Consider the following 25,627-nt stretch of genomic DNA (forward strand, 5'->3'; position numbering starts at 1 on the left):
CTGCAGAGTGGACCAAGGTGAAGTTAAATGCACCATGACTTCTACAGACATAAAATGGGCAACAGTAAAGTTTGGATAAGTCAACGGAGTGTGAAAGTTCATATAAGTTCCACCTGCCTGCACAGCATTGTATTTATTATCTTTAATCAGATGATGTCCTCAGGATCTTTTCTTCCACTCAGGAGCAACCACGAAAATCTAATGTTCTAAAATAAATGCATTTGTCTAACATCGGGTAACAAGGAAAGGGGACCAATGCTTATTTACAAATGAGATGCCACACAGTGAGAATACAGTTATACCTGTTTCAGGAACTAGGAGCAGAAGTATAATATTTCAGAATTATTGATTTTATTCGCATGTTGGATTATTCAGGAAAAAAATAATTAAGAAACCAAGAATGACTCTGTGGTAGAAAATCCTTTAAATCAGAGTGAAATAAGTCCTAGGAAGTCTGTCATTTGAGATCTAAATGCTTTTTGGTATTTTCTATAAACAGGATAAATGTAAGCAAACACATCAAAACATTCTGACATTAGTGTCTTGCGTCCAAAGTTATTTCAGGAAAATCTCTGAGGTATTGTTTTATTTTATGGAGTATATTTGGAAAGTGCACATTTTGGTATTTATGGAAGAAAGTCAAAATTCAATACTTTCATGCCTTTTAAACAATACATTGTTGGCTAACAAATTTCTCCGTACTCAGCATGTTATATGAGATCAATGGAGTAATAGCTTAAATTTTAATTTTCACAATTAAGTTACCAGGTAATAACGTTATAATCAAGTATGTCTTTCAACTGAAACATGGGAGCCAAGTGGCTGTGTAAAGCCTTCTCTTTGAATCCCTTTTCCGCATCACCCTGATAGTCTAACTGAAGAATTAAAGTAACTTAAGTGTCTCTGCACTAGGAAGACTCTATACACAAGAATCCACATTCTTCTTGTGTTTCAAATCTATTTCTATTGCCTCCACAGCCCCCATACCAGAACTGACCACACATTTTCTGCTCTTTGTCGTAGTACCACTTCAAAATGTAATTCTGACATTCTCCACTATCTTGAACAAGGTCACATACATCTGGAAAAGGGAAATAAGAGACAGATTTAATGAAAGAAAGTTCAACCCTTCTTAGCACTGTTAAATTCAGGGAAAACTAACATTCAGTGCAAACTGTCAGACAAAATAAGTAGCCAGTGTTCAAGATTTTACAAAGATTTACTAAGTATTCATCTAAAAACCCACAGTGTCAGCATGGTCTGAAGACTCTCTTCTTATGATTGCTTTAACCAGAAAGAATGTCTGAAATGATGAGATTTTGAGCGGCATAAATAGAAGGAATGCTAAAAGGTTTTTAGTCTTCTAACATAGACTTTTTATTAAAATGATTGTAAAATGACTATATGTGGTCCACAGAAACTATGTAAATAAACCTTTTAATAATTTCCCTCTTCTTTATTCCAACTTGTTATACTAGTATCCATCAATAATATTTCATAAACAAACACACATAGGTTGTTAAACTATCCATGATAGTCTCTTAGCCAAATCCAATAATAATATAAATTTAAACTGCATAAATTAGCAAAGTAGGTGAGGAGTAGCATACATTGTAGCAATCTGGCATTCCGTAAGAACAGATCTAATCATCTTTCAGTAATGTAAATTCAGAGTTACTCAAAAGAAGACAGAAGGGCAGCTCTAGACATTGGTGCCTGTACAACATTGAAGGGGAAGAACTGAGAAGTAAAGCAAAATCATGATAAAACTACCCTGCTTAAAGATTTAAAATGACACAACCTTCTCCTAATCAACTGAAAAGCAATAATCTCAAGCAACAGATCAATACAAAGTATACCTCTCAAAAGACAAGTTCTGGAACTGGGTTACATGTTTTTAGAAGTAAACTGTCGGGTCACTAGTTACAACACAGGATCGAGAAAGGCAGTTCATACCTCTCCTCTAAGTGTTCTAGGTCACTTCTTACATTGGTGCAATGACCCTGACTACTTCCTCAAAGGAAATATTTTATTTATAAAGTATAAACAGTAATATATCTTCCTATTACTGGATTTCCTGTGTGACCACAGAGTTCATGAACTGTTTAATAAGAGATTAACAAGACTGTACTCATGCAGTTAGGCAACAGGACCAATTCCTATGGTGCTGAGTAAGTCTATCATGCACTGTGGTTGTGTGGCGTTCACAGTGGTACACTAGCTCTTAATTAAAGATCCAATATTAAAACAGTATTGCAAAGGCATTGGTACTCTCTCATGAGGGATGTGGCTACCAGACACCCTGGAATCATATTTGAGTGGAGAAGGATAAAAAACAAAGGGATGACAGCTACAACAATGAGCTACCACACCCAAAACTATGCAGACACCTTTTCATTTTTTTCACATAAATTCTCTTTAACTGTAGTTTAAACAACAAAAACACTCAACTGTGCTAAAAGAATGTTGATGACAAATAATCTCATAATCAGCTTCCCATACCTGTATCAAATGTCAAATCTGTGAAGAAAAATGCATAATTAGGAATAAAAGTTAAAAACATGAAGAATATATATTTTGAGACTTCTACTGAGGGATCCTGTTCTTCCTACAGGAACAGACTGTATCAGAGATATATTTAGTTCCTCCACGCTGAGCTAAGTTATCAGCAGGAGTAACTCAGGAATTACAGTGCAACTTGGAATTTAAAATGATCATCTGTTTTAGTAAGGGGGATTAGAACTTTTTATGATATTATCACAAAAAGTTACAAATCAAAATTAAAGTCACAATGACACGTATAGTTCAATCTTCAGTTACAGACTCTTACTGTATAAATTTGGACTGAATGCAAACATATGATGACCAAATGCTTTGGAAAAGTGTAATTAATGGAAATTCTTCATCGTGTGTAAATATTCAACTGAGCCCTTTACAATTTAGAGCTTTTTTACTGAATTAAAAAAGGATTTTCATATTCTAAAACCATACCATAATCATTACAGGCAGTTCTAGTTTCTACTGTTGCATCTAAGTTTTCCTTGTTCTCCTCCTGAGCTTCTCCACACTCTTGTGGCTTTTCTCCCGCAGCAGCTCCCTCTGTGACATATTCATTCTTCTCCTCATAATCATATCTCATTTCTGGCATTGTGTATACAAGTTCTTTGGTGTTCTCTTTAATACTCTTCATGACTCTACTTTCAGTTTTTTCAGTGTCTTCCAAACCATAGCTGGAACCAAGTTCAGCCATTCCAGGAAAAGGCATCCTTCCAAGAAGAGGGGGAAGAGAAAAATTATTTAACCACCAGTATGACCTTGAAAAATGCATCCTGGTCCCATTTCTATTAAAGGTACTTTAAATACAAGTACTGACACAAAGGCAAAAATCTTATATTCAGAGATACACACCCAAAGAGCTAAATAGGCAATTCCAAACCTTTCAGTTATAGACACTTGCTGTTGTATGTCTCCCCGATCTAAGTTTTCACACTCTTCTTGAAGTTCAGGTGAAGGATAACTGTTCATTTCTTCTGTGGGGAAAGCCCAGATACCACAGTTGAGTTTTAAAGTCCTCCAAACCCCAGTATGTTTAGTAAAAAGCACTATGTGAGTTTTTTGTTGTGAACTGAAGTTTGCATCTTTCGGTAAGTTAACACACCATATCCAGAGTGACTGGACTATGTCCAGGAAAATGAAAATTATGATAGAGGTTAGCTAGGTGAGAATGACTCCTGAACCAACCTTTCATACTTTTGTCTTGCTCTGTAATAACCTATTTAGCCTCCAAAGAAACTTTCAAGTCTCTAAGTACATACAGGATTTTAAATCAGTGACAATTTCCTTCTTGATATCTTCTTGTTTGTATTTCAAAGCACCTAAGATCTGCTAATCTGCATGAATATGACTTGAAAAGTGAAGAAGTCCTTTTTCTGCTCTGCAGAGGAGGAATAACTGCAATAAAGAGAAAATGTGCTAAATATTTACCTGTTCCAAAGCCCAAATAAGCATAAACAGCTCAGTAAATCTGGATCTGCCAATGGTCTGAGGAGAAATGTGGACCTAATCAGGAATCAGAACTGTGTTCTCTTAGCTGAGAATAGTCTATCTTTAATGAAAGTGGAGTTCACGAAGCCACACATTAAATAAAAACTTCAGGGAAAATACCTGCTTAAGACTAGAATATAATGCTGTTCCGTCATTGCTGGCACTTCCATTAATGTCCAGCATCTGAGGCAAACTAAAGGTGAAAGACTGGCAGTTATGACTAGGAATGATAGCACATATATACTCACTACCTTTTTCTAAACAGTATTTCTCTTTCTTTCCGTACCTTAAGCAAATGCCATTGCGTGATACTTACGCTGTAGAAGATTTAGAAATGCCCGGCTAAACCTCTGAGCGTACACCATCTCCGCTGTCGAAACCCTGCCCAGTGTCAGTAAGTGCTGCTCTGTGGGGGAACTTGGCAGCTCCATCAGCTCACTGTCACTCACATCACTGCCAAGCGCAAGAGTGAACAAAGTGAATCCTTGGCACTTGGCTCCGAGTGAAATCTCTTTCAGCCTCTCTCTGTCCCACGTGCTTGTTTTGCTTCCAACTATTGTAAATATGACCCTGTGTTTCCTTTGTCTGGGGGCTTTAAAGAATACATTTTCAACTGTCCACTGTAGAGCAGAAGCAATGGCTGATGGTCCTTCCAGTTGATGAACAGACTCTTGGATGTGTTTCTTCATCAAATCTTTGCTGCTGTATGTAACTAGATCAAACTCCAAGGCCACAGGTGTCTGGTTTCTGCCAGGCAGGAAGCCCCTAGGAGCTTGCTGCACCAGTGCCACTCTGATGCCTCCGTATGATTCGTTTGGCTGTAAGGAAACAACAAACTGATCTAGCATGTTGTTCACAAAGTCTTTGGCTCTCTGAAACTCTTCACTGCTGACACTGTGAGAGCTGTCCATGATGTAAGTGATATCCATATCCATCACAACTGGGGGAAAAATGGGCACCTCGCAGTTGGTTCTTGGTTTGCATTTATCTAGAGAGGAAGAGCAAACAGCAAACTATTTAGCAATACAACAAAAGTAAGAGTTTGGAAAAAACTTCACACAGACCTACACATTTATTTTATTTTTCTTAAATTTTGATTAAAAAAATAATCTGGGAACTTGAAATCTTTTTTGTTCTAGTAACGAACAGCAGACGAGTCTTGCTGAAGGAGGTTTTGAGATACCATGGGAAATTATTCAGGCATGAGAGTAAAAAAACGTTCATAAGGTAAAACTTCATAGATAAGAGTTCCCTTGAGAAATTTTCTTCTGTTGAAATCTAAACATTGTAAAGGACACAGAAACAAACCCTATTTTTCATCTCAGATCACTATTCAACATTGTGAAATATTATCATTTAGTAGCATCTCCTCCCCTCACAGTGTAGAATCCACAGCAGATGAGCCTGGTTTCCCAGAATCATAATGCTATTTTAAGTTCATTTCTGTTAAAAAGGAAATGCTAAACACAGTAATTCATTTCACATGGCTGAGACAGAAACTAATTAAAAGCTTTTGTGGTTTTGACAGTCTAATTCTTACCATCCACCGAAGAGGAAATTAAAATTATAACTCCTCAGCACTGATAACTGTAACCAAGAAATGATCTGTCACAGGGGGCAAGAAGGCCCATTTGCAGAAGGGGTTAAGTTGGCTGGAAACAGGAATGTCAGATACAGAAAAAATCCCTGTCAGGGAGTGAAGTTTCTCTTGGTGATGACAAGAAACAGCTGCAGCACTGTCTTGTAGCCACCCTGGAATGGGAGCACTCAGGGCCACCTATGGGCAGCCGAGCTGAGCTGAGTTGCTCCATGCAACCACTCATGGGATTGGTGCTGGTGCAAGCATACATAACGAATCAGCTCTTACATTTTTGCAAACTCCTTGTAGAACCATTTATGGCAGTAGGATTCTGCCCAGCGCATTGTTTATTCATATTTTTCTTTTATATTTAAGCACAAACACGTTTAAAGGTGTACCATAAAAATTCCCCAACACCACACTGCAAAATAAATACGATAGAATGTGTTATTGAAAGGCTAAATAGACCATTATAACAGATGGAATTTGTAAAATGTCTTACCAAAGCAAAGTGTACAATATGTGATGCCCTCCAAATTTTCATCCTGTTGTCTTTCCCAAACAAATAATCGAAATCTTCTAGTGTCATCAATCTATGTTTTAAAGCAGACACAAAAGTAACATTTAAAAGACAGGTAAAATATATTACAGTTTTTCTTTTTTCTTTTCTTAATAGGGTGTATTTTTCTACAGAGAAAAGGGTAGGATCTCTTATATCCAGGATAAAGAGTGAAGATGTTTTCTTGGGAGAGAAGATTTTAGCATTAGAACAACGTATGTGTTGCCTGTGATCAGCTGAAGAAAGACAATCTTCCCCAGTAAGATCTGACCACAGAAATGCTTGAGGAACTCTGAAGAAGCTCCAACAACAACCTATAATTTCACTGACCACCCAACCCCATCCAAATGTGATTCAAGGGAAAATGCATTTCCTTGTGGACTAAGATTAATAAAAATGGCTGTACATTATACTATAATGATGAGTAAAGAAATAATTACTTCTTTGCATTAAACTTTAGCTTAAACTATACAATTAAATTCTGATTAATGTCTGTCAAGAATGTTATAGATTGAACTCTTCAAAGGAATTAGAATTGGCAAGGTTTGAATGATCTCTAAACTGAAACTCCTAAAACAAAGTAACCAAAGGCACTAAGTATCTGTGGCTACAGGCTGGCAGGATCATAAAGATTAAACCATCTCTCAACTGCAAGGGTAGAAGTCCATCTGAAAGAAAAAGGGAGGTTGGATTTACTCAGGGGTGGTGGTGAGGTTGGTTGCCTTCCCATCATTGTAAACATAAAGGAGAGCTGCTGCCATGAATTTTTTACCTTTCCCCCTGCTAAGCAGCTCTTTTAAACTTTTCTGCTCTGAAGACTGATTTATGGATAGTTGGCACTTTTGTAAATACCAGACATCATCACACGGATTCAGATTTGTAACCTGCTTATACTAAGTAAACAAAATACTGATGCTTGCTCCTGTTTATGCTGTGGAACAACCCAGTCAACAAACTATAAGCTTCCTTCTCATATGTTAGCAGAATTATTTCATTCTGCTAAATTAACATCCAGCCAGAAAAATACATGAATTGACTAACAGATATGAGGCTGCATGAGAATAAATATAATAAGAAGATTAAATGGCTACTAGATCAGAACAGACTCCAAGTTTTGCACCTTTTGTCATGTGTAAGTGAACATGTTTCCTTTTGGAAGGACAATTACGAAGAAACAGCAGCTCGAAAGAATTTTATTTTGAAAAAGTTCAAACTGAGAACAGACAATACCAAAACAAATTGGAAAGATGGAGACCGTGGAATCTATGTTATGAAATCTTAAATAAATTTAGAATTGTTTCCTCTGCTACCTTGTAAAATGGACTGTTTATTTTCGTTTACTATCTTTTATATGAAGTCATAAAACAAAATTTCATAATTTTCTCCTGAGTGAATGGCAATACAGATATCAAAAGTGGTTTTGCTTAATTTCATTTTCCTTTGAAAAAAACATGGTGTACTTGAAGACTTCTATTACTTTTTCTAGAAACTAGGGCCACAGTTTCTTAGTTAAATGGTCAGTACATGTCACATCTTCAGAAGAGTAATGGCAAAGGTAACTAAGTGAAATTAACACAATGTTATGGAAATTCTGTGATTTGGCCTAAAAGCACAAGCCATTAATAATTCATGTGCAGAAAGAGGTCAGATGATGATCATTATGGTCAAGTGAATCACCGTTTCTTCGTTGAAGTAATATTCTTTAATGTACCTCTTTCTACTAAAGGATTAGACAGTTCCTAGAACTTACTGGACTGAGAGCAGGATTTACTCAAACAATAGCAGACACTGAGCAAATGGGTGACTCAATTTTCTATCATCTATCTACTTACTGAGAAGGCACGTCTGACATTTGGCACTTCGCTGAAGGCAATAACCACTGGAGTGATATCCAAGGCACTCAACTCAAGCACAGCTGTGCTGATGGCAACATCATCCTGCGATGGACCATTGGCAAAAAATAGGGCTACTTTTCTTGTGAGGATGCCATGACGAACACGTTTGAAGACATTTCTTGCAACAAATCTCATGGCTGCCCCAATATTTCGCTTTCCAGTGGATCTCTCCAGAGGTATTCTCTGGACTGCTTGTTGCAGCAAGTTGCTTTTTTGGAATTCTGAGAATCGGATGAGATAGCGCATATTGGTGTTGAAAGAAACAATGGAGACACGAGCGCCTGTTGGGCAATTGCTTTCACTGATCCTAATGGTCCTCAGCAACAACATGACAATGTTTCTCATCCTTTCAAATGCAGCTGGTGTAACATCATCAGACATATCGAAGGCAAACACCACTTCAGTTGGGTAAGCTGGACATGTGTCTGTATATTGAAGCAGAAAATTTATGTGAGAACCTTTCCACAACTCAAGCATTGTTAGTTTTTTCTTCAAGTCTATAAAAGAATGGATATGCAGAGGCCAGATGGACTTACCTGATGAGCAAGCTGCAAGGAAGAGAGGGAGAGCAAATAAATGATTTTGGGCTCATATTCATTAATACAGTGACATATTCACTTGCTTTCAATAAAAAGCCTGATTCAAAGCTCAGACAACTGATAGAACCTGCCAGTGCAAGACAACACTCTTCTTCCATAATCAAATACTCAAAATAGTGCACTTTTACTGGATGAGAAGCAAAAAAATTGTTCTGGGTTCTGCTGCGCACATATGTCTGAAGGGAACGAACACACCTAATTTGGAGGACAGTATTGCCTTCTCTCAGAGAACTCCCCAAAGGGTGTTGGCACAATGCCAAATAATTATTTTAATCTTTAATGAGATAAAGAGATATTTGTTACGGGTTTTGTAATTAACAGATTAGAAAAGGAGCAAAAAGAGCAAGTCTGCTTCATACACCTGCTGAAAACCCCTCACAATTAACAACTACCAGTCAAACGGAATCCAGATACAAACTATCAGTTTACAGGGTTTCCAGTGGAGGCTATTCCATTTAAGAAGAGTGACTTCTTAGGTAAAATAAGATGTAAAATCAGAGGTAAAATAAGATGCTCCCTACTTACGGCAGTTTTTTCTTGTAAAATTCACAAGTTCACAAGGCTGCAGGTTCAAAATAAAAAAGGAATTAATGGCAAATCCCAGACCATCCCAGATTGGGAATCTTGCTGGTGTTTGAGCTGAAGGTCATATCCCAGTTCCTGAACTAACTCTCATTACAGTAAATCCAGATTCACACAATCCAGTTCCTCTTTATTTCAAATAGTACAGGGACACTCTCGCTTGCTGCAGAAACTAGGCATATTTTTCTAGACCTGTTCTGTTGGCATTTATGATGTTCTGGAGTACCAAGAAACCATTTATCCATTCTTTATTTTGTGCTAATAAACTGATCTAGGATGTCACCACTCAATGGCACTTCCATAAAAGAATGGACATTTCGATAGCGACTCACATAGGAAGAGAGGTCCATGAAGGGGGAGAAGACCTCCTCTGGACCCAGAACACACCTGCAATAGTATTGCCTGTAGGCAGTCATCCATACAAGGGTTAGATGGAACCTTTGCTCAGAAGTGCTCATTTTATATGGGATTACGATTCTGAAGAAATCCTGTACTTCTATTCCCAGTGAAAATAACTGTTGCTGAAGAAATGCCTTCCTTTACAAGAGGGGAAAAAGTACCCCTAAACGTGAGCTAGTGTGTAAGCTGATGTGAGTAAAGAAACAGGTAAATGAATATTAATGGTCCAACGATTTGTAAAACTTTGGACATGGTGTTAATCCACAGGCATAATTGTTTCTCATTCCTTGATCGTTTGCAGAACAGATGAACCCACTGCACTCTGACAAGAACATGAAAAGGATATTGTTTTATAACAGCTAATTGTGTGCACTGCTGTAAGTGCTTATAAATGGAAGACTAAAACAGATAATTCCATGCAGTGTACGGTTAGCTGTAAGGTTGTTACTTACTTCCATTAAAATGGTGCCCATTTGTCCCTTGGCACCCTGAAACAAAATAAACACAGGTCCAAAAAGTCAGACCCTGATACTGTATTTCCATCTAGTACTCTGTAGCCCAAAGAAAATGCAGGCATATAGTGTTTCCCAACAAGCACTTATGAATTTGAAATATGAGGAGACATCAGTTCCCAGCATAGATTTTTGTGGACCCATTCCAGAGTTACAAACCACTTCTCAGACTTATTTCTCAGTCCATTTTCATTAATGGTTTTAAAATGTTCAATACTTGTTGCCCTTGAGAACCAGCATAGTTCAGAACTGGATTTCCTTTATAAACAGCAGTTGCTGCGCTATGTTCAGTTATTTGGACTTTCTGTACTTTCCAACACCCGATGTGTGACAAGCTTGCCCTCTACTCTTGCAGGGTAAAATCCCTACAGTTCTACCTCAAAAGACCCTGCAGAACACACACACATCATGACAGCTCAACCTACTCTGCATCCTTCTCCTTGGGAGCTGTGGAAAAATGCTAGCACCTCAAGCACCTTTTTTCAAAATTAAAGTATTTTTTAATCTTCATAATGGGAATAAAATAGAGGCAAAGGAATTTTTTTTTTTCAAAGGAGCTTAAGAGTTCTCATCATGTGTGCATTCAGATGTGTAGGAATACTACTGAAAATTCTCACTTACTTGCAGGAAGCTGCAGTGAGATACACCAGAAAAATTTCAACTCCACATCCCACAGCTTTTACCTTACCCTCTCTCTACCATAACACTTCAGTTCACAGAAATTATATACTTCTTTACATCCCCAGATTACAACCCCATCTCCTTATTTGTTCCTTCCCCTTCCAATTAATCTTCCATTCCTCCATCTTATGCCTGAGCTATGCTCTTCACCTCCCCTGCTGTCTTGCTGCTAGCACCATCGCAGCCATTCCACGCTTTTTTCTTCTCATGTTTCCCAGTAGGTCAATGTTCTTCTTTGGTACTGTTCAGCAAGAGTTAACTGTGAATTGTCTGAGCCCTAATGCTACTTGCAGCAGCTCAGTGGTGGTGACTGAGCTGTGCAGACTCGACACATACAATCATGTCACCAAGAAGGAAGGATGGGTAAGACAGGCCCGTTTTGGCTGTCCCTGCCTACTACCTGTGCCTCTTCCTGCATTCCCTATCACTTCCACTTCCCACAGACTTCCCACTTTCTCATTTCACTAATGCACAGCTACTGTAATAATCCCACCAAGCCCATATATCCCAAGCTCTACTCTCATTTCTACATTTGAGGAGGAGATCTTGAGCTTGAAATCCCTCTGAAGACTTCTTGGACCATGGACTGGCAAGGCCAACGGCTGTGGCTCATCAGCTCACAAGATTAGTCTACCTGTAACATGTGAGTGGCCAAGCAGCTGGGAAGGCAATGCATTCTTAGCCATTCTTGTGTCCAGCATCATAAAATAAAGTGGGACGGGTACATTCATTGACCAGCACAGTGTAATGAGAAGGAAAAAAAGTTTTCTAAGCTGACACATCCCATGGGCCATGTTTTACAGGTAAAGATACTGCTACCAATAATGTTCCACATTTAAACTAAGAGTAGGCCTAAGAAAGTTTAACATGAAAATCAGTAACAGTAGAGATTGTTTCTGGTCACTATGGAGCTGATTTTCAGCATTGCTGCAGGATAAAGGTAGACACATACAGGGATTTTCCTAGCTACCTACAAGGTTAGTCCTAAATCCTATTGAAATACACAATCCTTTCATCTGCTTAGACATAGAATAAAACATTTTGTTGTACAAAATGCAGAACACAGACACTGGAAAAGTACATCAGGACATCTACTTGTACATAAGGATTAACATGCTACAATCAATATAAGCTTCAAGTGCATGCCTTTAACTGCAAGTCTGATTTTAAATGGCTTTTCTTTTGAAATGAAAAAAATACATTGGCTTTCAGCAGATCAATCCAGTTCTATATTTTAGTACTCTCTGCTTATTTAATTAGATATTTACCCAGCTTAAAGACAATACCAAATACTGTGGAAGAAATTCTGTCCTGCACTATTTGCTGCAGTTCCATTTCAACAGCAGGTGCTCCTGTACACACATATCCACAGGCAAGACATAACTCTATACAACCTCCAGGCAACTAAGCATATGAAACATAATTAAATATTCTGTTATTCTAATAGTAAGTCTAAGATCAATCTAAGAGTGATTTTTTTAAAAATAAAAATACGTTACCATAGGTCCTGATGGCCCTTGATCTCCTGGATCTCCCAGGGAACCTGGTGTGCCAGCATTACCCTAAAAATAGGAATACAAGTTTCATTCTTTATAATTGCACACATAGGTGTCAAATTTCATAAGGGGAAAAAACACCTCAATAACCACATTGTGAGTTGGATCCTGCATTTACATAGATTACCACTATTAAGAATTATTAGCAACCAGCATCTCTGAAGACTCCGACCTGCATTCTCTCAAGACCTGTTGCACAAGATACGGCAATAAAAGATCAGGGTGGGAACCAATTTAACTTTTTTTTTTGGTGAGAAAACACCTAGGACATAAGGGCTTTATTTATAGAACTCTTCACAGAGTTAGCAAATTTGTCATTCTTACTCTTCTACCCCTAGTTCCTTTGGGTCCTTCAGCTCCTGGAATGCCTGGGTCTCCATCTTCTCCCTGAAAATCAATGAAATTCAGAACTTTATAGGAAAGGAGAAGACAGATAGAAAACTTCCAAATAGAAAAATGCAAAAACAAGACATAAGGAAAGGAAATATGCCATTTAATCATACCTCTGGGCCAGGATATCCTATGAATCCAGATTCTCCCTACAAAAAGAAAGGACAAAGACTTCACAAGAATCTAGAACTTTATGATCTGCTTAGTGTTTGACGCCTTTAAACCAAAAACAATTTAAAAATTATTCTTAGCATTCCAGCCCATTCAAGTAACCGTGGCTACTACTCTGGTCTCAAATGACACCATTTCATATGAACACTTTGCTCATCTAAAGGAAGAGCATTTTAAAAATTTCCAGCAGTTTCTGGATTTTCAAGCATTCTCAGTTTCTCAAATACGTGTCTTATCAAAACTTATTTATGCATCCTAGTAATATACAGTGGAATTCACGTATAATGACTATGAGTAAACGGTAACATTCAGAACTCAGTGTTTGAATGTAGTTTCAAAATGTTGTACCCTCCATACTAAACAATGATTCCATGATATTTTGTTGGCATATCAGAAGTCAATTCATTAATTGTTTTCAGTTACTTCAGTTTCTGGTGTGTTCTTTGCTCGTATACGAGAAATATGGAAACTCTCGCATAAACCAATCAGAAGCGAAGTATCTCTTTCCTTAACATCAGAATTCACACTACTTACGTATGCCATTGTTTTAAGAGTTCCCTCCCATGGAAGTGGACATGATTGTAAAATGTCATATGACTTTATCCAACAATTTTCAGCAAATTACATGCACATACACCCCCTATTTCATGTAAGAGAGCGTAATGTGACTGTGAACCTTAATAGCAACCTTAAGTAAAATTTATACTAAAGGTTATTCTCTTAGCTATCAGGGGAAAATCATTCTTTCTGAATCACTATTCTGGAGTAAATTGGTTCTGGGTTATTTTTATTAATTGCTTTAATCCAGGCCCTGCCAAACCCTGGGAAGACATCAGTGTATAAGAAAGGCTTTAAGTTAATCCTTTAAAACAGCGAATAATGACAAGAAGAATTTAGGAGAAACTTTTTTCCTCCGTTCTTCTAACATGGAGGATGTTCCCTGAAGTGAACAAGTGGGAGATTCCAAGAGATTAAAAGATTTAGTCTTGTATACAATGTATGCATAACCTACGAAACTCTCCTATGAAAAGGAATTGTTGGAGTTAAGAAGGAGAGAAAAGATATTGGAAAATAAGAAGCACCAAGAGCCATTTTAGCAAAAGGAGCTCATCAGCTGGAGAGGCTCCCAGGAAGCCTTTCATATCTTTTCTGCAGGTTCCTACAACACCCTGCTTCTCCCACAAAAAGGAACAGTGAGAGACAGGCCTATCAGAGATCCACTTCCATTTTACAAGCAGCAAGAAAGGACTCGTATTGCAACACTACACGAATTCCTTGAAAGGAGGACTGCAGCTTTTTCCAGCATCCTGACCCCTCTGCTCCCAGACTGACCCATTGGTGCCACTGGTGCCATGATTTTGCTCTCTTCATTTCTGTATACTTTTTATTTTAGCTGGATTCTTTTATGGTTTTAAAGAAGTGAGAAATTATTGCTTTTTTTTATTCAGCACTGTGAAGAGAATGATAAGAGTTTCTTAGCAATTCAGAGGTTGATCCCCAGATCTTATTGCTGACCGTAGGAGCATAAGGAAGAATATTTCACATTAAAACAATATCCTTACTGTCTCAGTATTCCTTGGTAGGCAAGGAATCCCTCCACTGAAAGAAGAAAAATGAGAAGAGCCCCACGTGGCTGGACTACCAATATTTGCCAAGAAGAGTGGTTAGTCAAGCAGACTGAAGTGGGCAGAAAGCACTGCGTACTCCAAGAAGTACAATCCTTCATATCCATATACACCCATCAAGGGAAAGAGTAAGAGAGGGGTCCTCAAAAGAATATCTTATTGAAGAATTTCTCACAAGGACTCTGGGAATCCTGAATCCCTTACTGTGGCCATGTCTTACATTCCTTTTTAATATAATATGGATGTTCCATTTGATACTGCAGAAGACTGAGAGAGAGACATTCTGACTTGAAGCACTCACCTTTGCTCCTTTGCTTCCTTCAGGACCATAGGCATCTCTGCCATCCATGCCCTGCATAGGTTGAACATAGCATGAGTTATATTTTAATAGAGGATTAGATTTATGTCCAGTTTGACTTTGAAATAAAGATGTCCCATTACAGTGAGGTGCTCAGGCTGTTAAGATTAATGAATTAGGGCAAGCTCTCACTATACGATCTAAAACCAGCAGCAAATGGTGGTAAAAGCCATAGAAAGAAAATAAGGATTAAGGCCACACTTTCTTTCCTTGTGTGCCCTACCTTTAGCATATTCTTTCCTCTAGAGAAATTGATGTGAAAGATATTCTCTCTAGCCCACAAGGAATCTGATGTCCATAAGGAAATTGGGAACCAAATGTGAAATAATTTTAATCATATCAGAGAAAATAGAAAGGAATGAACTGTAGTATTTCAGCTGGATTGGTATTAAACTACAGGGGCTCTGAATTAGGGGAGAAAGACTCACAGGCATGCCTCTCTGTCCAGGTGGTCCGACTGGGCCCTTCTCTCCAGGGTCACCAGGCTCACCCTGTTATGATTGAAACACGGAAACTGTTAGTTGGACTCATTCAGGAGAATGTGAAGTTGTCTGTTAGACTGAAGTGTACCTACACATTTTATAGACTAGTTGATGCTGGGCAAAAGCATTCTGCTACAGACCATGTGTCATGGAATGTTCCTTATGGTGGAACTGGAAAGGACTAGGCAAATCAGAATATGCTGAGTATTCATGCAGCTAAACTCCAAAGGCCTTTATTCAATAAAACTTCCATCGTTATACAGTATTATTTATCAGTGAAAAAAGTGGGGTTTGGAAAAGTTTATAATATAGTACTAGCAGGATATATGCTCGAATTCTACCAGCCTGAACCACCTGCTGATGGCAGATGATATTTCTCAGGCAGGCAGTCTGCAGTGAGCTCTTAATACACTCACAGCATTTCTTTTCTTCAGTTCCTTTTTTGTTTCTGCTTTCCAATCGAACTTTCTTCTAACAAGGACCCCAGTATTAAACAGCACAAAATCAGACACAGAAAATAGAAGGTATGATGAAAATTCCTAAGTATTCTTCCAATTTTTGTCACTGTTCCACTGCATGTTTTCACATAGTGACTATTTTTATAGTAAGACTTCGACCTCCTGATACCTCTCTGTCACTGAATGTAACAAACCTTCAAAGAGACTGAGAGGCTTAGCTAACTGGTATGACTTACGACTTTTACATTCAAAGATTCAACAACAACTGAGTTATTTTTATTGAATAAAGTTAGTCTCCCGTATTAACATAAATGAAAGGAAAGTAAGGGATAACATTTATTATAAATGAACTGTAATGTAGACCATCTATTGGCATAAGTCTTTCTGTTAAATTTCATGTTGATTTAATTGTTCTCAACATACTCATTCCTCTATGATAGACATCGTAATAGTCAAGGTTCCTTGGATCTGTTAGGAATTTTTAGAAAAACAAGGTGAAAATAAGCAACTACACTTTTTTTGAACTGGTAAGGTCAGATCAGACATTAGGAATAAGTTCTTCACAAAGAGGGTGGTTGGTCACTGGAACAGGTTTCTCAGGGAAGTGGTCATGGAACCAAGCCTGTCAGAGTTCAAGAAGTGTCTAGATGATGCACTTTGTCACACAGTTTACTCACTCTGTGAGGAGCGGGGAATTGGACCTGATGATCCTCATCAGTCCCTCCCAACTTGTGATATTCTGTAATTAACTGGAATGTATTTTCAACGGATTGGACAGATTCTAGGAATCCTAAAATGAGCTTCAGGGTCAGGTCAGCACTCTTGCATTTTGTGAGAAACCAGGCCCCACTGAGAACCACTACCACAACAGCAATTACACTAGTGGTCATGGTAAAACTAAAAACTTCTTATTATCTCTCTGACACCTGTAAGATTACCTTGAACATATCACTTGTCTTCCCATGTAGTCTAAAAATGTCTATAGATCTTAATATTCTACGCATGTTTCATAGGACTAACAGTGTTAGAACATACTTCTTCGGTCAGATTCTTGAATGACTGATACTGTTAGATTGCTGCAATTAGATACCTTAAAAATCTTTACCTTTGCTCCTCTTGCACCTAACTTTCCAACAGAGCCAGGTGAACCTGGGGGTCCCAGACTACCCTGTAATAAGAAGTATCAGTTAAAAGGTGTACAGTGAAGAAATTGAGGGCTCACTGCACTCAAGGTTTAATTCCCACTTGAAATTACTACAGAGTCAGTATAAATAATAGTGCATTTACAAGATTTCAAGGACCACAGCAAGAGTAACTGGTCAAGCTATCGTTCCATTTCTTTCCTGTCTTCTGTACAACTGCTGTATAAACCTCAAAATGCTTTTAAGTATGAAATAAATGTTGGTTTCTGCCTACATAGATACCTAGTCTATACATGCACATGTGCACAAAACCATGAATGCACACATATAATTGGGTGTATAATCATGAACATTATTACTTGACTGAAGCAGATGACCAAGGCTGACAGTGTAGGACATTCCAGTCCTCATTTACACTGATGTAATTCCAGAACAAGAACCTCCAAAATCAAGAGCATCACACAGGAGAGGAGATCAGGAGACAGTGCTCAAATGTTACAACCTGATCATACTTCAGCAGTAAATCTCACAGGCCATAGTGAAACTACTGATCATCATATAACTTTGACCTCAACTACACCACTGTACATCTGTATTTAAACATGCTGCAAGCCATGCTCTTAGTCCTCATACTAGATAACTGAGAGTAGAATCTAAAGATAAGGTTCCTCAGTACAATTATGCAAAAGCTTAGTAACACTGACATTCACTTCCTATTCACCCACCTAAACTTATTTTCAAGGCTGTTATTTTATCATATGAAGCTGCAAATCGGTTACAAAAGATCATTTACATCAAAAACCCCTCAGTTTCTACTTTCTATAAGCTTTTTAAAAACTCTTTATAAGAATAATATCAACACTGAGAATGAAAAGCCCTAATGTGTACAGTAGGAATATATTATTTAAAGCTAACCAGAGGGCCTGGCATGCCTTGTGGTCCTGGAGGTCCTCTGGTCCCTTGTGGTCCTGTTGGGCCCTGATGTAAAAAAGCCATTGAAAAAAAAGTCAGTTCAAGACTGTTGACAGTCTTTCAATGAAGATCAGATTCCTGCAATGATCAGAATACAAGTGCCTGTTTTGTGAGCCTTAATGTACAGGTGAAACTTCTGGCTGTCTGGTTGTCGGGATTTTCCTGTGTGAAGCAGCTGAGATGGTCACTGCCCAACAGTCTGATTCAGAGATTCACTGAGGTGTCTAAGATATCAAGGGAGCCATAAGCAGCCCACTATGAACTAGGCACACTTTCTCCAGATCCTAAAACATAAAGTTAAAAGCATCTTTAGAGGATCTAAGAGCATCTTAAAACTGGAAGCTACTATAAACAGTCTACCATGAAAATTCTCTTCAAAATTACTCCACCTAGCAAATTTTTAACACACAAAGCTTTTCACGTTGGTTTTGTCAATGCAACAGATTTTATACAATTTCTAATGAATTAATTTTGAAGCTATATGCTTGATAATATCCTTTAAGTTGTAGATGTGTTGGCTAAATTACTTAATTTTGCTATTCATTTTCTTCTTTTAATTTCACTAGAAGCTGCATCCACATAACTTGCCACATTTAATTCTTCAGGGTTACAGAAGAAATTTGCCAAGGAAGATTTCTTACTCATAAGATTCATAAGTTGAAGTTAACCAAGTTTTCCAAAAGAAAAACAAAATATCAAGACTGACAATTCATCTTCTTCACAGCTAAAATAAAAACAGAAGTTGTATTAGTTACCTGTGGGCCTGGAATTCCAGTCTCGCCCAGGTAACCTGCTTCTCCCAGATCTCCTTGCTCACCCTGCCAGAACAAAACCCAAGAAAACAACAACAAACCCAAACAAATTAGCACCTGTCATCTGTACATCAAAAGATAATAATTTCATATCTGTACATAGTTGATAGAATGTTTTTCAATGCTCCCAAACAGCTTTCAAGCAGCTTCAGATTCCTGTTGAAGAAAGTAGAAGTAAAAGACTTCAGTAGCTTTTTTTCTTGTTGTTTAGGGTGTGTGATGATTATAAAAGTTGCAGTACAAGAGGTCAGTTCTATTTGCTTTGTATTTTCCTGAATACATTTTACACCAGGTCTCAGCACTACTCCTGTATTACCCTTGTCCCCTGTAAAAACCATGAGAAGTTATAAAGCCAGGACCACAAGGGCAGGTCCTCTTCCCCCTTACCCACGAAGAACGACTCTGAGGGGAAACCACAACTTCATTATTGTACTAGAATTAGAGGTTTTTATACTCCACATCTTTCACCTTGGTTATTCAGTGAGGCAAGTCAAATACCACATCATGGATAAAAAACTTTTTCAGCTCCCATCTCCATATAAACCTGCCATCTGAGGATGAGTCAGTTTAGCTGACATCCATAAGAAATATTCACTCTCTGCTGGATTGAGTAAAATGGTGACAACTAGCACCAAGATATTCCAGGCCTTGCAGATCCCCTTTCACTGAAGAAATCATAAATATATGTCTGAAGATTCTTGGGAACCAGATGGTTCTGGAAAGAATCTCCTGAGTAAAACTGCATTTAAAAGGCTGAACTTCCTTTCTCCATCCCATGAATGAAATGAAAGATAACAACAGGGGAAAAAAAAAGAAAAAGCAAAAAACAAAGAACAAAATTAATTTATAGCCAGAGTAACCATAATGTAAAACAGAACATCAGTAAGTATACGTTATTGCCAGATGTAAAAAAATTAAATAGGAAAAGATTTCCACAAAAATTGTTTTGACTCTAATGAAGATGGATACATTTCTTAGACATACTCTACTAGAATCCAAAACAAATAGAAAGTTTTCACCTACTTAAATTTACTTTGAATCAAACCCAGAAAAGTGCTCGTTCTGTTTTCTTCCCCCCAACTTTTCCACTCTTTCATACCTTCCTTTAGTTTATTCTCCCTTCTATCTTCAATATTTTGTTGTTTTCAGCACACAGACAGCATGTTCTTCTTGTCTGTGACAAATACCACTCTTATGGATGCCACTGTCATATTGCAGGGTCTACTGTTCCTTCTAGTTTCTCAGGGAGACGTGGAAGACAGAAGTGTGCAATTCTCTCTGCCATTCATCTTTTACACCTCTTCAATGAAGGATATTTACAGAAGCTGTGTTCTAACTATGAGTTGGTGCCTAGCTTTTCAATGCCTACCTACCCATACAAATGTGGTTTTTGTTATACTTTTAGAAGTCAAAGCTGATCATCAGGTACTTAAATGAAAACAGTTTGGCGGTTTCTTGTTGCTGTGAGGTTCAGTCATTTCTCTTGTTCGGCACCACATCACAAAAGGGTGGCCTCATCACTGGGTGAGGGGGCTCCCAGGGAGATGACGAGGGTTGGCTCTAAAGGTTCAATGAATTCTGCACTCTGTGATTTTACTAAACAAGCTGAACATTTTATTTTCTAACCTCATCAGCATTCTTGTGCTTTAGTGCAACAACAACAAGGCACAATTCCATTTTCAGAGACTCCAGTTTTGTCCTGTTACCCTCAGTAATCCTGTTACTTGGACTATTTTTTTCTGCTGGTACCTGACAGAAAAACACAAACAAATATTTTTAGAGTTAAGCAGCAATCAAAAGGGGGGGAGAAAGTGCACGAAGTTTCATAATTACCTAAGAAATGGATTTCTGAGTGTTTAGGCAAGAATTGGAATAATTAAGAGGCAGGTTTGATGAATATTCTTCAATATTTTAATCTAAAATGTCTTCATAAACCCTATAAATAATTTCTGAGATAGAAATAGGAAACAGGAACTATAAAATGCTCATATTCTTTCAAGTTACTCTGATCCCTGTAGCCAAAGCTTGGTGCTTTCTCTGTTACTGGCAGACAGTATCAGAATATTCCAGTCTATTCCTACCTGCAATACCTCAGACAGTGAAAATTCTGGATTCTCAAAGTGAAATCTAAATCATGACTTTGAGAAACCAGGTGGGGACAAGGGTTTTGGCACAAGGCATGCATGTATATTAAAAAAGCTGGGATGTGACAGGACTGTAGTTTAGGGAACTTACAGGACTCACACTTCTGATTGTCATTTCCCAGTGAAATATTAATTTGAACCACTTTAAATGTAAAAACCCTGTGTTACCTGGCTGCAGCACATAGGAAGAGAGTAATAAAGGTACAGCAAAACTGCTCCTCCCGACAGGAGAGGGACAGGAAGCCCAGAAATCAGAGGCAAATCAAACACTGTGCTGCTGAAGAAATATTCCTGCCATAAAAGTCACTGTGCCCTCCCAGTAGGCTTTTTCCTTTGCTGAAATTTATGTTCTATATTGCATCGCTCTGGTTATTCTCAGTATTATTTATTAACATTTCACACTTCGTCTTCACTTTAAATGCTTGTTGCTGATGCAAAAAAACCCCCACTCAATTCACGCAGAAGCTTCATGAAAAATCATTAACCTTTTGCCAAATTAAGAACACAGGAAGAACTTCAATTTACATACTGCATCAACAATTAAAAACCTGAGAAATTGAGCAAACTTATCAAACTTTTACTGGCTGTCCTCTAACAGCATGTTTTGTACAGGCCAAACACTTCATATTGCGAACCTGGATAAAGGAAACAGGGCTTTGGCAAGGACTTGGAAAGAATTGCTGCTTGGGTGTTTGCACTTCATCCTGTCTCCTCTTTGATACTATGACTGCACTGGTATTGTATGAGTATGACTTGGAAAGAAGATGGGGAAAGCTGGTCCAAATTTTGCCCTGACCATGTTTGTGAGTGAAGAGTTGCATAGAACAAACTCTACTCAAAATGCTAGTTTGCACATTTATTCAGAACCTACAATTCTGCCCATTCCCTAGACTCCAACACAAGGCAGGACTTCGAGACATATTCCATCCTGCTGGTCTGACAGTGTCATACATGAAATTGTAATGTTTCCCTGGGTTTATATGCACTAAGATAGAAGGGAAATGCTATACCAAGGCATATACTGTCTCCCTTATCTCGAAACTTCAGAGAGACTGAGTCAAATGGGAATCACTTGTGCTAAAGCAATGTTTCCTGAAATGATCATATAACCTATACTTGAGAATTCCTAGAATTTTTACTTGCACTAACCCACTCTTGAATATAGCTGATTTTAGATGTGCTTTGATAACTGCATTTTGTAATTTATACCCAGAGACAAACAAGGTTTCTTTTCCAAGAACACTACCTGAATCATCGCTTAAGAGAATGGCAGTGATGTCTTTACCAAGTACATTTCCGTAAAGTTTATTGAGATCCAGACTCTGTGGGGTATAGATCTAGGAAAACCAGGGCTACCATCTAACAATGATGGACATTTTCCACCAGAGGATCGTCCTGGAACGATCAATCAGCATGCACTGGGCTTGACCTATTCCTTACATCCCAAACCAGCATTCAAACTACACTACGTTCTTTTAGATATTGGCTTTGGAAATTAAATTCTTTCCAAAACCTTGATCAGTTTATATGCTTTGAGTCAATTTTCAGAGCTCCAGCTAACACTGTTACATCTATTTTTAGCAAAGCATCATTGCCTTAATTTTATCTGTGCTGCGTGTGTGCATCATGCATATATCTGTGTGCATGCAGCAAAGGAGGAATAAACTGTCAGACTTTGCAGCCTGACCACATATTCCTGTCATCTTTAGTGAGTCTCTTCTCTACTTACTTTCCCACATCTGCCCTAATAACAACAGTAGCTGTCCTTTTATTTTGATGAAAACTCTTTTCCAATTCTAAATCCGTCAAGTCAGGATGGCCTCTAGTACATCCACCTGAGATCCAAAGGCTGCCCTGGCTTGAGATAGACTTTTGATTTTAAGCACTTGTGTCTTGGATCACAATGAAGCTTTTCCTTTAAGAGGAGCAAACACTGAGGCTGGACATGTAGCTGCATACAAATGGGTAGCAGCAGCATCAACCACTCACCTTTATACCTGGAGGGCCTCTTCGACCTGCTGCACCCTAGGAAGGAGTAGCATGAGAGATTACATTCAGAACACTGAGCAACATGTGAAACAATGGCTTATAATAAAGTACATTATATATACTGTCAAATCAAAGGCAGCTTATAGAAAGCAGAGATTATTCCAAAAGAAAGATTTAAGGTAAAAAAAGAGTGGGTTTGGGACAGAAATTATTATGCTAGTAAGCCTTACAAAAAAGAAAGAAGGCTTTAGATCCTTAGTGAGTGCAGAGGGAAGACATTTCAACAAAATTCTGGAAAACATCTTCCCAGTCAGCTGCCCTTTGGCTAAAATCAATGGAACAAAAGCCCTCTTCTCTCCCTCTGAGCTAAGAGGTTTGCACCACTTTCTGCTGCACATTGCTCAGCAGCACTAGTGAATGTTACTGTTCAACCTCCTATCACCAGAAGCCTTTAGGATGTTTCTGTAGCCTGACTGAGGAGTGATCATCATTCCAGACTTTAGCATCAAGCACCATTCTGACAGACAAGAAGAGGTGCCCTCATAATTTCCAGTCTCCAGTGAACAAAAAAGAGCAGCTTAGCTGCCAGTGTATTTATATATATGCTTGAACAGGCATACAAACTTGTAGTCATGGGGAGGAAGAAGAGGTAGATTTACCTACAGTGAAATTAAAAAGCAATTAAGGCTCATAGAAAAGGTTGCATTGAGTTTAAGGCTTGTGACTTCGCAGGAATCAGACCTAAAATTCACAGGACAGCAAATTCCTGATCTTAAAGAATACAAAACATTTCAATGAACACAAGCTACTAAATTTTAAGCCAAGTATGTTTCACTAGGAAAATATTAGAAGATTTTTGTTCCCTCTCCTTGCAGGAGTTTGAAGTGTGGGATAACAGGAAGAAGAGAAAAAAGGGGTTTTCTCAAAGGAATCCCATTGTATCTTTTTTTAACAGTAACTTCACCCCATATTTGTTACTATTCTTACATCAGGGCCAGCATCACCCTGCTCTCCTTGGAGTCCACGTGGGCCTGGATCTCCCTGAAAAACAAAATATGACCAAGCTCTTTAAACATCCTTGCCTCTTCTTGTACTTGCACATTCTTCTTCATACATTACTTCTTTGTTTCTTCTTTTAAGTATTTTCATCGCAATCAGTTGTGTCATGCTAAATATTGACCCCTGCTTTCTGCAAATAATTTGCAATCAAAATTATAAACCAGACAGATCATGCTTGCTTTGGACTTCCAATCCATCAGTTATTAACAGCTGATACTCCGTCAAGGCTTCTTGAATGAAATAATTTTTGTTGACTTCAGCTTTTCGGTTGGACTTGAGATGAGAAAGTTTGATGAGATCTGCTTTAAACAAGTCATCAAAACCCAATTATTCTCCAAAAATTAACCCTCACAGTTTTTCTACTGCTTCCATCACACTCTACATAGACATATGCACACACATGTCCAAGCACATGCACAAAACCCTACTTATTCTGATAGGATTAATCTTCTAAAATAGTGGATTTTTCTCACATGTTGCTAGTTCTCACCCTCTTAAGCTTTCATCCACCATCATTTATATACTACTGTCCAACTACTTATCATCTTTGCTTATTCTTTCCAATAAAGTGCAATAGAGAAATGGGCTGTGCTTTTCTGTTATGTTTCTTTTCTTCAGTATTCTTCAAAGACCTCTTAAAAACTCAGACATTGCTACATAAGCACATAATCCAGCTCTTATATTCTTGATACAGGTCAAAATGGTGTTTACCCACCATCCTGAGAAATAGCAGTTCCATAGCAAAATGCATATAGTCTGTTGATACCCAATGCATTTTTACCAGCATGATTTTTAACAGTATCCTTATAACCCATTACTAGAAGCCTCTCAGGTGGCTGATGTAAATTTGTGGTAGAATAATATATTCTAGTCCATATCTTCCCTCAGGTCTATATTATGAGAATATTTCCACAGTCTTTGTAAACCTTTTTAATTATTTTTTTCTTTTATACTGTATCACACACTTCTCAAAGATTTCTATGCTGCAGACAAACACTAGAGGCAAAATACAAAGCAAACAAACAAAAAAACACACACACACACACACACACGACAAAAAAAGAGCTTCTTGGTCACTGGACAGCCAATACAATTTAGCAATTATGCAAATCCTCTCTCCATAATTATAGAACTACTTGCTTACCTGCGGTGCTAGGCTTCCTTTTTCACCTTTAGGACCACTAACACTATTGTCAGCCCCAGGATCTCCCTGGAAAAGTTAAATGGAAAGCTCAGCATTTTCAGCGATGCCACCTTTATTGCTTTGATTATAGAGGCAGGATACACAAATAATATTAATTAGATTTGTGTTGCAGACAACTAGAAATGAAAAGGCTTTTTTAAATGAAGATGCTTGTAAGAACACTACATAGGAAGCTCTGCAAAGTCCACAAAGTTGTTTTCCGAAGAGATTAAAGGCAAAATTACTAATGGGCAAGAAATTAAACCTTGAAAATGTGAAGCTGTTCTGGTTGATTTGGTATAGTTAATTAAGATCATATCTTGTCTGTGAGTTTCAGATGGGGGGTTACACTACAGTGGAATTCCATTTAGCCACTTAATGCTAGACACAGGTGAAATCCTGATCTCTCAAAGAGGCAAATTACCATGACACCTGG

General features: G+C 38.0%; 1 protein-coding gene across 1 annotated transcript in view; it reads right to left on the reverse strand.

The window, feature by feature from the left end:
* Nucleotides 1-353: 353 nt before the first annotated feature.
* The window catches only part of COL6A6 (collagen type VI alpha 6 chain), a 41,067-nt gene continuing 15,793 nt past the window's right edge, over nt 354-25,627 (reverse strand). The window contains exons 12-32 of the mRNA XM_032687001.1: nt 25,153-25,218; nt 23,937-23,990; nt 22,950-22,985; nt 20,443-20,565; nt 18,760-18,822; nt 17,948-18,010; nt 16,996-17,058; nt 15,379-15,441; nt 14,894-14,944; nt 12,910-12,945; nt 12,731-12,793; nt 12,350-12,412; nt 10,110-10,145; nt 9,202-9,238; nt 8,606-8,625; nt 8,015-8,500; nt 6,126-6,216; nt 4,361-5,032; nt 3,437-3,530; nt 2,992-3,266; nt 354-1,081 (exon numbers count right to left, since the gene is read on the reverse strand). Coding sequence (XP_032542892.1) covers nt 909-1,081; nt 2,992-3,266; nt 3,437-3,530; nt 4,361-5,032; nt 6,126-6,216; nt 8,015-8,500; nt 8,606-8,625; nt 9,202-9,238; nt 10,110-10,145; nt 12,350-12,412; nt 12,731-12,793; nt 12,910-12,945; nt 14,894-14,944; nt 15,379-15,441; nt 16,996-17,058; nt 17,948-18,010; nt 18,760-18,822; nt 20,443-20,565; nt 22,950-22,985; nt 23,937-23,990; nt 25,153-25,218 — 2,628 coding nt within the window. The 3' untranslated portion in view covers nt 354-908. The remainder of the gene's footprint in view (nt 1,082-2,991; nt 3,267-3,436; nt 3,531-4,360; nt 5,033-6,125; nt 6,217-8,014; nt 8,501-8,605; nt 8,626-9,201; nt 9,239-10,109; nt 10,146-12,349; nt 12,413-12,730; nt 12,794-12,909; nt 12,946-14,893; nt 14,945-15,378; nt 15,442-16,995; nt 17,059-17,947; nt 18,011-18,759; nt 18,823-20,442; nt 20,566-22,949; nt 22,986-23,936; nt 23,991-25,152; nt 25,219-25,627) is intronic.

The sequence above is a fragment of the Chiroxiphia lanceolata genome, chromosome 1, assembly GCF_009829145.1.
Source record: "Chiroxiphia lanceolata isolate bChiLan1 chromosome 1, bChiLan1.pri, whole genome shotgun sequence".
Classification (NCBI taxonomy): domain Eukaryota; kingdom Metazoa; phylum Chordata; class Aves; order Passeriformes; family Pipridae; genus Chiroxiphia; species Chiroxiphia lanceolata.